Genomic DNA, 13,206 nt, shown 5'->3' on the forward strand with positions numbered 1-13,206 from the left:
AATAGATCACCAGGAGTTAGGGGTGTCGGCGTCTAAACGTTTAGGTTGTCACTCACTTTTTTGCAGTGGCTCTGATGAATCCAGGACGGTCTTTCTGCTATTTTGCAGGCAGTTGGTGTGGTGAGTAGCACTTGATAAGGACCTTCCCACCTTGGTGTGCTCCAATTTTTCCTTTGGAGTACTTTGATCAGGATCCAATCACCTGGTTTCAACCTGCAAGACACTGGAGAGATATCACTCGGCAGTTGGTTGTTTAGTACAATCTCTTTATTTTCAAGCAATTTAGTCATCCATTCAGCTAGTGTAGTTTCTCTTATTGACTTATCTATCGGCTCACTTGTGATTGGTAGTGGAAATGGTCTACCGTGAATGATTTCAAAAGGTGTGAGTTTCTGAGAACTTTGTGTCAGTCTCATCCACATTTTTACCAGGCCTATACACTCAGGCCATGGTCTCCCTGTTTCTTCCATGGATTTTCTCAGTCTCTGTTTTATTGTGCCGTTAGTTCTTTCCACTAGTCCGGCACTTTGAGGGTGGTAAGCACAGTGGTGTTTGATACTGAATCCTAGTGCTTCAGAGACCTTGCTGATTACTTCATTAACAAAATGTGTCCCATTGTCTGATCTTATCAGAGTGGGGATGCCATATGTTGGAATGAAATGGTTGCACAAACATTTTGCTACTGAGATGGCGTCTGCTTTTTTTACTGGATAAATTTCTGGCCATTTTGAGAATACGTCTATAATCACTAGAGCGTATTTTGAGCCTTGGCATTCATTTAGTTCAATAAAATCCATGTGGATTATATGAAAAGGATGAGGTGGTGTGAGGAGGTTTCCCTGTGCATTATGTTTTTGGCAAATCATGCATGTTCTGACAAATTCCTTTGCTGAATTTTCGAAATTTTGAGTAAAGAAATGTTTAGAAAGTATATCTACCATTCCTCCTGTTGACACATGAGTGAAACCGTGTGTCACTAATGCTGCTGTTTTGTGTAGGGATTTTGGTAGTATTGGTTTACCATTACAAGTCATCAAATCATTTTCTAGCTGTGCACCACATTTTAACCATTTCTTTTGTTCTGCAGTTGGTGCGGCTTTTTGTTCGTTTTTAAGCACATCAAGTGGTATTTGCATTGAGGATTCAGACATTAATGTGTCTATTGTTTGTTGTGCTGCTGCTTTTGCGGCTTGATCTGCGAAGTTATTGCCTTTAGTGACCTCTGAGTTGTCCTTCTGGTGTGCAGCACATTTACATAATGCTAACTGTTTTGGCAATGTTATCACTTCCAATAGTGCCTTTAAAAGATTTCCATGTTGCACTGGATTGCCAGTAGAAGTAATCATACCTCTATTCTGCCAAATTTTTGCAAAATGATGTACTGCTGCAAAAACATACTGGCTGTCAGTGTGTATGTTTATGTCTTGTCCCTCATGCAGTTGACACGCACGTATAACAGCTGTAAGTTCTGCACTTTGTGCAGAGTGTGAGGAAGTTAATGCTTTTGCTTCTAAAACTGTGTCTGCTGTGGTTACTGCATAACCTACACAGTTTCACCCGAAGCTATTTTTGAACGCTGAACCGTCTACAAAGATGTTAACGAAACCAGCTTGTGGTGTGCTGTAAATGTCAGCGCGTGGTTTTGTTTCCTCATCTAGCTTCTTTATACAGCAGTGTGCGTCACCATCTTGCAGAGTGGGGAGAAGTGTGCTGGGGTTTAACTGGCCACACTTCTCAATTTTGATATGTGACTGTGAAAGCAAAATGCCTACATAGGAAAGTTGTCTTGCATGTGTGAGATAAGACAAATTTGCTTGCAACAAGATGGAGGTTACAGCATGTGGGACTTTGATAATCAATGTGTGTCCCAGAACGATATCAGCAGACTTTTTAACTGCCTCTGCTGCAGCTGCACAGGCCTGCACGCACGTAGGCAAACCTGATGCAACCGAGTCTAATTTGCACGAGTAAAACGCAAGTGGACGTTGCTTTTCCCCGAAGGCCTGCGTTAAAACAGCCTTCATGTAGCCTGCACCTCCATCTACATGCAAGTAGAAAGGTTTGTCATAATCTGGCAATGCTAAAACTGTACGTGTTTGGAGTGCAAGTTTAAGATTGCTGAACGCTTTTTCTGCTTCTGGTGTCCATTCTAATTTATCTTTCAGTGCTAGATTTTTACCATAAATTAGATTCTGCAAAGGCTGAGCTAAGGAAGCATATTCAGGTATCCAACTTCTACAATAAATGCAAAGACCTAAAAAGCTCATCATTTGTTGCTTCGTGAGTGGTTTTGGAGCATTTTGTACTGCTAGTTTTCTGCTGTCTAACAGTATTTTCCCTTCCCCTGTGAGTGTGTGTCCAAGGTATGTGACCTTTGGGCTCCACAGTTGTAGTTTGTGCTGTGAGACTTTATGGCCCTGCTCAACTAAATGGTGTAACACTGTCATTGTGTTTGCTTTGCAGTCTGCTTGTGTGTACCCTGTGATGAGTATATCATCTACATACAAGAGAAACTGCCCCGGAGCAGGGAGTGTGCACAGCGACATGGACTTTTTTAGAGCCTCTGCGTACAGGGTGGGGCTGTTCTGAAAACCCTGAGGTAACCTTATGTATGTGTACTTTTGACTCTCAAAGGTGAACCCGAACAGATGCTGCGAGTCAGGGTGCAGTGGTACAGAAAAGAATGCATTTGACAGATCTATAACTGAAAACCACTGTTCCTTGGGGGTCACTTGATTCAGGAGTGTGTGTGGATTTGCTACCACAGGCGGGATTTGTTCTGTTACTTCATTTATTGCTCTGAGGTCATGTACTAGACGGTACTTTCCCGTATTTGCTTTTTTCACTGGGAAAATAGGTGTGTTACAGGTTACTTTAGTTGTTTTTATTAAGATGCCTGCCTTTTCCATGTCTGCAATTACTGGTTTTATTCCTGCTTTGGCTTCTGTTGTGAGGGGATACTGTGGTTTTACTGGCCTGTAAGTTGTGGTAGTTTTTACTACAACAGGATCTGCTCCTTTAATTAGTCCTACGTCTGTTGGTCCTATAGACCACAGCTTTGCAGGTAGTTCTTCTAGTTCTGGATGTTGCTCTAAAGAGAGTGTGTATCAATTCTCACTAACTTCATGCATGTGTGCATCTGCGCAGTCAGTCATGTGGGTTGCTGGCTGTGTTGTGAGTACCCACCCTAATGTGTACCTCATACATCCTGTTCTACGGCCCTGAAACCACCCTTCATGTGTTTCTTCGATTGTCTCATATCTGTCCCTTTCAACCTGAGTGAGGATGCGGCCTAGGTCTTTCCAGTCTGTATTGTCATTGCGTGCTACTGACACATGTGGTTTTGGCATCCTGTTTAGCTCTTGTACCTTTTCTGGCTGTATTACAGAACACACTGCGTTGCCGCTTTGGGTAACATAAAGGTGTTGCAGTGTGAGTTTCTGCGGTCCTAGTCTGTGCACTTGTTGGTCATATATGGAGTCATGACCTGGGCTTTGTTTGAACCTTAAGATGTTGTGGTAATCAGTAAAGTCTAGCTTTCTTGAATGAGTTGGCAAATAGCGATTTGCTATATGCTGCAAGGATTCTAATGGAGGCAGGTCTAGTGTCCAATAATAGTGGGGTTCACCCTGTCCTTCACACACAGTAAGCTGACGGGCCTCAGGACTTTGCTCTTCATGCAACATTAGTTTAGCATACATGCCCTCTGGCCCTGGCACTACACCGATCTTTAGTTTTTCTAAAGCATCTCTCCCTAAAAGGTTGACTGGGCAGGATGGGTCATATATACATTGGTTCTTACAACTTCTGCCGCTTTCTTTGTGTACTAGCAACAATCCTTCTGTTAATGATTTAACACTGGTGTGGCCTGACGCAGATTTAACTATCAGGGTGTCACTTGAGTATTTAAAATTTTTGGGCTTTTGATTTAACACGGTTTTACATGCTCCAGTGTCACATAACATGGTTATAGGTTGGCCACTGACATGGATTGTTACTGTGGGTTTGTGTTCAGAACCTAGGAGCAACTGTTCTATGTTGAAAATTTCTGTTTCCTCTTCTGTTTCCTGTTCTAGTCACTTACTCTGATCCTCACTTCTATTCCTACAGTCTCTTGCAAAGTGTCCTTCCTTTCCGCAGTTATAACAGCGATTGTCTCTATCATTTTTGTCCCTTCTATCTCCTCTGAAACCTGCTCTTCTCCTTCCTTTGTTCCTCTGCTGTTCCTGTCTCTGTCCTCTGTATCCACCAGCAAATGCCACAAATCCTGTTTCAGGATCCACAGTGAAAACACTCCCTTTCTCTTTCTTTTTTAGCACTCGGGTTGCATGTTCTGCATACTGCAGAGCATCTGTTAGGTTACCGGTGTTCATTGTCACCCAGTGTTTTTCAACATCAGCTCTAACTGGGGGAAGGAGACCATTTAAGAATGCGTTCTTTAATTGCTGTTGCTATGGTCTCTCTGGGCCTTCTTCATAATCTAGGCCTGAATGCTGTCTAAAAACCGGGCGTAGCCGGTCGAGGAAGTCTGATGCTGTTTCGGCTTCCTTTTGTTTTACTTCTCCTATTTTTGCGTAATCTGCTCTGGGGGCCAGGCGGACTCTAATCCGCTCATACAAGTGTGTTATAGCAGTTTGTAAGTCAGCAGATACAGGAGCTAGGGCCCTACCATGTTCGTCTGATCCTGTAAAATCTTCCCTCACTGTTCCCATTTTTAATCCTAACAAGTCTTGTATCACTTGGAGCATTTCATGGCCATTTAAATACCACTGTCTTCTAATTAACTCGACAGCTTCTCTCCACTGTATGAAGCCTTCATTTAAAGGTGGGACATCTTTGAGTACATTCTGTCTATCTTTTTGTGACCATGGTCTAAAAACAAATATGTTTGGGTTCTCATCTCGCTCATTATTTGCACCACCGGTCAGCTGTCCAAATCTAGGATTAGATGTGGCTATCATTGGGAATAATTCAGAGGGTCCTGGGGGGTCAACACTTCCTCCCATGTCCCTGCCTGATGGATCTTTCCCTATGTCTTCCTGTGGATTTTTATTTACAGTCATACAGTTTAATGCGTTTCGGGCTTGAGCATAGGAATTAGGTTGGTTGATAAACGGATTTTTTGATTGCGGTTCTGGTGCTGACGGCATTGATACATAAGGGGGTGGCTGTGGGCTTTGTAACGCTGTTTCTTTTTTCTTTTGCCTTTTTTGTCTATTTTCACTACGTCTTTCTTCCTCCTCTTTCCACGCTTTAAAATATTGTAACTCTTGAATACGTTTTGTTTTCTTTTTAGGATTCTTTTCAGTATTTATTTCTGCTTGGAGGGTTTCTTTTAATTTAGTCAATGCGGAGGGGCTACATTTTCCCTCCCATGTGGGACTTTTAGTTTTCTTTGGATTTCTCCATCTACATGCACTAATTTGTCCGGCGCCTGGACATTTTTTCTCTAACCACTGCTCGTCAGCAGTGAGTTTTGAAGCTTCGTTACCCATTTTAATCCTTTACAACTACACAACTGCGGCACCTTCTCTGGCACGAGAATCGAGAGAGGTAGTTGACACGGCCTTCTACTTTCAAGCTATTCTTGAAAGCGGTGTCAGCTTTACGTGATAAAACACGACCTTTTTCTCTTTTCACCAGTACTTGGGTGGCCAACAGTAAACAAATTAGTGGAATAGTTCAGCCTCCTTATTGTGCTGTAAAATCAACTTATTCCATCAACACAAAAATAAAACAATAAATACCTTTATGCGCGCGCTAACTTTACCCACTACAGGGGAGCTACCAGTCCTACTTCAAACGAGCTCTATTTTATTTTAAAATGCTACCAGCCTTCTTCAGGCGAGCTTTTACATGCTACCAGCCCCTCTGGGCGAGCTTACACGGTTTTACGCAACGTGTCTCAGAGTGTCAATATTCATCTGCTTGTTGAGTTATTGCCGGGTTGTCAGGTCCTCCTCATCGACCCCCACCGTCGTGGACCACTTCTAAAAATGCTGGCCAGAACCCGAATTCACGTCTCTGGTCTTTTATCCTGTACCTAGACAGGAGCTGTCAACAGACTTCAGCGCAGGCTTCTCACAACGTCAGGACTCGATGAGGTTTTCCCGTAGGATCACACAAAAGAGTTATGTCTAATCCGGCTCGAAGGACCAAGAAATGTGAGGAGTTTCCCTGTAATGCAACTCAGGTTGGAATAAATGACACTCAGACAGGTTTTACAAATTAACGTGCACACGGGTGAGAGCTCGAAGGAGACTCACACACCCTGGAGCAGTTGTCAGCCTTTATTTATACTCAAGCATGTTTGCGTCTCAGAAACATGCAGGAAGAGATAACATACAACTGTGCAGACTTCCTGCTGAGCTTGCACAGTGTGCAGGCTTCCTGTTGAGCTTGCACAATGTAACTTCTCTAGTAAAAAGAGCAAACACATCTAGAAAACCTTAAATGAAATGTACTTCTAAACATAAACATAATAAAATCTTTCAACATCTCCTCAAAGTGCAACAATTGCATTCGCAATTTTATTTTTTTTACGTGCACTCAGAATAGAGTCACAAAAATACCGCCATAAGCTTCAAGGCATTTAACCCTAGAACTGCCAAGAGGGTCTTATATTGCATGTTTTCTCTTATTTTAAAAAAGGAAAATTAATGTAATTATTTTACAAATGAAAAAAAAATATAATCAAAGGTAACAAATCACATCCAGTAAATGGTAAATGGCCTGTATTTATATAGCGCTTTTCTGGTCCCTAAGGACCCCAAAGCGCTTTACATAGCCAGTCATTCACCCATTCACACACTGGTGATGGCAAGCTACGTTGTAGCCACAGCCACCCTGGGGTGCACTGACAGAGGCGAGGCTGCCGGACACTGGCGCCACCGGGCCCTCTGACCACCACCAGTAGGCAATGGGTGAAGTGTCTTGCCCAAGGACACAACGACCGAGACTGTCCGAGCCAGGGCTCGAACCGGTAACCTTCCGATTACAAGGCGAACTCCCAACTCTTGAGCCACGATCGCCCCAGTACACACAGATTGTTTGCTGCAGTGGACAAAGTTTGCCAACTTTAATACTCTCCTTGACCTGTGCTACTGGAATATCATTTTTTAATACATTCACATGTATCCCACTGACACATGTGACACAAAGTATTTGCTGTCTCATAACTCCAGCTGTGTTGTTTGGAGAGATACACTGGAGGCTTATGAACACTGTTTGTGGGGCAGTGTGGTTAAAACAAAGTTATACTGTGATATGTAAGTTTTCTATAAAGGAAAAAAAAGGCAAAAATTGTTTTAACTTTTTTTAAAGTTGATTTATTTATTAGACATTTGATGGTACAAAGCCGACTATAACACAAAGATGTATGTTGAAGGACTTGACTTCAGGTTGCTTATCTAGCCTTGGCCAGACCCACCATATTCTGGCCTCTGTTGAAGATGGAATAGTACTGTCTGAGGAAGACATCGCAGAAAAAAAAATAAATAAAATTTAAGGAATATGTAGAGAAGTTATAAAATATAAATAAGGAAAGAAATGCTTACCGGACTGATGTAGGCAGAGGCTGGGAGAGTGAACTGCTGTCCATTGATGTTGAAGATCACATCAGGCATTTGGCCAATGTTGTTGCAGCTGACCATGTACTGATGGAAAAGCAAAGATAAAATAAAATAATCTGCCTGTAAGTTTTGTAAAGTTTGAAGAGTATCAGTTTCACAGACCAAGTAGTACTTCACTCAAAATATTTGTCCATATTTTTTAGCACTGACCTCTCCATTCTGGCTGCTTGCTCCCAGCCAGTAATTGATGTTATCAATGTCGCCTTGAGGTCCAACAATCAGAGAGGTTCCAGTATCCACAATAGCCTGACAGCCACCATTACAAGCTACAACCTGGCCATTACCAGAAACACTGTAATGGACAACACAGTATGCATCAGGGAAGAAACTTCTTTGCCAATAAAGCTCTATAATGATTCTGAAATCAATATAGAGCTGTAACTTTTGGTTTTACCTGTCAACTGTGATCTGCCAGTACAGTTCATTGGAGAGAGGAATCCAGGTGATGGAACCAGAGTAGTGGTTGGTATCAACACCACCAAAGGTCACCACACTGCTTCGCTGATTATTACTACAAAGAAAACCAACAGTTCAAACAACAGGGAAACTAGGAATTGAGTACAAATTGATATATGAGGCATCTAAAAAATATTTCTAGTGTCAAGTTAAATGCTGCATAATACTTGCGAGCTCAAATACACATAGAAAAGGTTCTGGTTGATTAAGCCCGCATTCATCATGTTGTCAAACACAGGTGTCGCACCAGAGGCAGATAGACTTGGGTAAGCCAGACCAAGGATACCATCAGCCTGCATGTACTGCATGAAGGGGGCCTCAGTTTGGCTCAAACCAAACATCTGGTTTGTCACAGTTAGACCACCAACCTGCCAACCAAAGATGAAGCCAGTTTTCAAACTCTGGTTTGAAAACCAATGGTGATGGTTATTTGAAGGTACATGCTTGGTTCTTTATCTATTGAGCTCCATTAAAACCAAAACCACTCCAATTGTTATTTAAAAATCACATCTGACAAACCCCTTCATTTGTATTTTATATTTTCAGATTTTACATTCATACATACTTTTTGAGGCTATTGCAGTTTTTACTGTGAAAGCACTGTAATACCTTTACAATTACTATTAAACAGGTGAAAGTTCTTTTCCCTGGTTTTTAAAAATATTTTGGAGCAATACATTTTCAGGCTAACATGGTTATAATTTTGTAGGGATTATCATGGCGTTTTTTCATCTTTACAATTGTTGTTAAGCAGATGAATATTTTGGGGTTGTTTTTGCTTGTTTTAAAATTCTCACCGTAACAATGTCATATCCCAAGAAGCCAGTCATGCTGCCAGTGCCATATGTGATAATGAGAGGACTGCCATTTTGTCTGTATGTGCTGCTCCTACCAGGGTCAAATTTGACATGGTTGTCTAAAAACAAAACATGGTTTATGGTTAAATGCTGTACCTCAGTTCCATTACCTAACTACCAAATCGTAAATATAAAAAACATCCATCCATCATCTGAGTTCTGATAATGGGGGCAGCAGTCTAAGCAGAGAAGCACAGACTTTCCCCACCCTGGCTACTTCTTCAACTCCAAGCCAGCAAAGAATTATAATCTCTCCAGCAGCTCCTGGGTCTTCACCAGTGTCTCCTTGTGGTAGAAGAAACTTGAAACAGTACACCTACATTGTGTGTCTATTAGAAATCTCTCAGTCTTGCACACCAGATCAGGCTCCTTCCCCACCAGAGAAATAACATGTATCACTAGTTAGTTCTTTGGAAGTGCTAGGAACTTCATCGTTGATCGTCACCGCACCCCTACGGCCCTTTTTCTGGGTGAACCCATGTAGCTTCTTCAGGCTAAGGTAAATCCAACAGATGTTCATCCTCAAGCACCTAACCTGGGCCTGACTCCAGGGTGGGACCTTGGTAACTCAGTCTTGGGAACTGTAAATTGTACCCATGACCGTTATATATATTTTTTGTCCTTATAAAGGTTTTCAGTATCACTCTCTGACTTTGTGTGGAAATACATTATGTAATCATAGATTTACATACTGCAGGCTGCACTGTTGCAGTAGATGGAGGGAACCCACAGGTTAGATGAGCCAGTGTCAAAGATGACTTTAAAGGACTGAGGTGGATTTCCAATTGAGATGACTCCATAGTAAGACAGCTATAGATGAAGAGGAAACATGAAGATATACTCTCAAGACATTTGTCATGTTCTCTGTATGTTGATATGCATATTCAAGGTTTAGATGTTGTTACTCACACCAGCATCATTGGTCATGGATTCAGGGCCCACAGCAAAGCTCCCATCAAACTTGGCCATGGGATTGTATGGGTATTTTTGCCTATACTCCTCCCATAGACCCTGTTCCTCCAAGACCTCCCTGGCACTCTTACCCTTTTCCAGAGGGATCCTAGGAGTCATCAAAGGGAGCAAATTACATTTTGCTCATTAGGATACATTTAAAAAATTTATTGAGCTGTGAACAGGTCTTTTTTCATACCAACACCCTCTTAAAACTGCATATATATATATATATATATTTTATATTATACATATATTATATTTGCATATATGATAGATGACCATGTAGATCTATTACTATTTTAATTTCAAATAGTAAAAGTAAAAAATAAAAAAAAATAAAAAGAAGAATGAAACGAATGAAATATAGTCTGGCTGACTTACTGAACGAGGCAATCAGACAGTGCCACCATGGCAAACACAGCAAAGGCCCACTTCATTGTCTCAACTCTGCCGTCTACTGCAATACAAGATCATGTATATAAGAACAATAGAACACTTTACTCCTGTAATCAAATATTAGGTGTACAACCCTGTTAATGGACGTATATGTAGACTCTTAAGCATGATTGCACAGAGATGCACTCTGCAGTCCCTTTTATAAATATAATACAGTGAAATTTCATTGATGTAGTCTAAGCTAAATGCACACATACAAGTTCAAATAAAAATTATAAGGAAAGACAAGAAAGTTTGTGCCACTGCAGCTACTGCTGGGTCAGTTTTCAAATGCTTGCAGTAAAAAAGGTTGAAAAATAAAACCTGTTTCTTTAGTGCGTAGCATCACCGATGATGTCACACAGTGAAAAAGCTCCCTATCAGAACCAAATTGCAGAAAAACCATGAACACTTAAAAAATCTCACACTGTTAATGTTTAATCATGTGAATGTCGAACTGGCATTCAGACCTTTGGGATGTGGTGTAGCATGAGATTTGCATCATCACTGTGCAGCTGAGAAATTTGGAGCTATGTTTACAGGAGCTTGCTGAATTTAAACCTTAATCAAAGGTTGAAATCAACATCTAAGCGTGTTAATATTAAATATTATTCTTTTCATGTTCATTAAAGAAAGTGGTGAAGCATGAATTAAGATAATTCTGTGTCTTTTTTAAAATTTTGTTTTGGAGACATGTTTTTCACACAGCAATGGCAGTATCAGTTGGGCACAGCTGATTTGGTCCTTGCTCTGCATTTCTAGTTTAAACAGCAACATTTGCACTAAACAGTTTTAAACTCAGCAGTCTCTTATAAATTCAGTGGCACTAGGCAACAATGAATAGATAAACACAGACATAGATGTCAAAGTTTTTGAGAAATAGCACTTACCCTGCCAAAGTAATCCTCCAGCTGTAGTTTAGTTCTTTATCTCTTCAGATTGGAGAGTGTACATGAACCGACACAGTCAAACAGCTGACAATTTGTTATTTATACGCTTTGAGAGGGATAACGTCAGCTGTCTTTCAAGTTTTGTCATGAAGCAATCTGAAAGAGGAATCTGGTGAAACCTCCTTATGTCATCACTATTCAATAGACAATACAATGAAAGGTCACAGCAGTTTTCAACACACTTTTACCTCTCTGACCGGTGTGGACCAAAACCAAAGTAAATCAGTAGCTGTCAAACATTTCTGGAATGTTGCCCTGCAGAAGCCTGAAAAATCTGAACGAGCCATAAACATGATCCAAGCTGAATATTATTCTGAATTTACTCTAAAGCAGAGTTACAGTCTTACATGCCTCTCTGCAGCTTCTCTCCTCCTGTTATCCCCCCAAAACCCCGTAGAGACTGTTTCAGCTCCCAAACAGACAAAAAACAAACTAAAAACCAGCAATAAATAACTTAAACATAAAAAATCACAAAGAAAGAACAATACAGCAACCACATCTGAACCAAAGAGTAAAACAGTGAAATGTGGATTATTAAATATTAGGTCTCTCTCCTCCAAGTCTCTGTTAGTACATGACTTAATAATTGATCAACAAATCGATTTACTCTGCCTTACAGAAACCTGGTTGCAGTAGGATGAGTATGTTAGTTTAAAATGAATCAACACCCCTGAGTCATAATAACTATCAGAAATCTCGAAGCACAGGCCAAGGGAGCGGTGTGGCAGCAATTTTTCACACCAGCCTATTAATCAACCAAAGACCCAGACAGGCTTTTAATTCATTTGAAAGCCTGATGCTTAACCTTGTCCACCCCAGCTGTAAAACTCAGAAACCAGTCTTACTTGTTATCATCTATCGTCCACCTGGGCCTTACACTCAGACTTTTTATCTGATTTAGTGCTCAGCTCAGATAAAATAATTATTGTGGGTGATTTTAACATCCATGTAGATGCTAAAAATGACAGCCTCAACATGGCATTTAATCTGTTATTAGACTCAATTGGCTTCTCTCAAAATGTAAAAGAACCCACCCACCACTTTAATCACACTCTAGATCTTGTTTTAACATATGGCATAGAAACTGAACATTTAACAGTGTTTCCTGAAAACCCTCTGCTGTCTGATCATTTCCTGATAACATTTACATTTACAATAATTGATTACACAGCAGTGGAGAGTAGACTTTATCAAAGTAGATGTCTTTCTGAAAGCGCTGTAACTAAGTTTAAGAATATAATTCAGCCACTGTTATCATCTTCAATGCCCTGTACCAACATAGAGCAGAGCAGCTACCTGAATGCTACTCCAACAGAGGTCGATTATCTTGTTAATAATTTTGCCTCCTCACTACGTACGACTCTGGATACTGTAGCTCCTGTGAAAAACAGCTTCAAATCAGAAGTACCTGACTCCGTGGTATAATTCTCAAACACATAGCCTAAAGCAGATAACTCGTAAGCTGCAGAGGAAATGGCGTGTCACAAATTTAGAGGATCATCATTTAGCCTGGAGAAATAGTTTGCTGTTTTATAAGAAAGCCCTCCGCAAAGCCAGAACATCTTACTATTCGTCACTGATTGAAGAAAATAAGAACAACCCCAGGTTTCTCTTCAGCACTGTAGCCAGGCTGACAAAAAGTCAGAGCTCTACTGAGCCAACAATCCCTTTAACGTTAACTAGTAATGACTTCATGAACTTCTTCACAAATAAAATTTTAACTATTAGAGAAAAAATTACCCATAATCATCTCACAGATGTAACATTATCTACAGCTACTTTGAGTACCATTGATATTCATTTAGAGTCTTTTTCTCCAATTGATCTTTCTGAGTTAACTTCAGTAATTACTTCCTCCAAACCATCAACGTGTCTTTTAGACCCCATTCCTACAAAACTGCTCAAAGAAGTCCTGCCATTGAT

The 13,206-nt window shown here is 40.7% G+C and overlaps 1 protein-coding gene across 1 annotated transcript; it reads right to left on the bottom strand.

Annotated features, from left to right (window-relative positions):
• Nucleotides 1-7,362: 7,362 nt before the first annotated feature.
• LOC100694994 (pepsin A-like) lies at nt 7,363-11,670 on the bottom strand. Its single transcript, XM_025909839.1, has 11 exons — nt 11,472-11,670; nt 11,224-11,379; nt 10,280-10,355; nt 9,854-10,004; nt 9,637-9,754; nt 8,885-9,003; nt 8,259-8,455; nt 8,026-8,142; nt 7,782-7,923; nt 7,557-7,655; nt 7,363-7,466 (listed from the first exon to the last, which is right to left on the bottom strand). Exons 3-11 carry the CDS (start codon nt 10,333-10,335, stop codon nt 7,410-7,412), a joined length of 1,056 nt encoding a protein of 351 aa, XP_025765624.1. The 5' UTR covers nt 10,336-10,355; nt 11,224-11,379; nt 11,472-11,670; the 3' UTR covers nt 7,363-7,409.
• Between the last annotated feature and the right edge of the window lie 1,536 nt (nt 11,671-13,206).

Source organism: Oreochromis niloticus, linkage group LG8 (assembly GCF_001858045.2).
Source record: "Oreochromis niloticus isolate F11D_XX linkage group LG8, O_niloticus_UMD_NMBU, whole genome shotgun sequence".
Lineage (NCBI taxonomy): Eukaryota > Metazoa > Chordata > Actinopteri > Cichliformes > Cichlidae > Oreochromis > Oreochromis niloticus.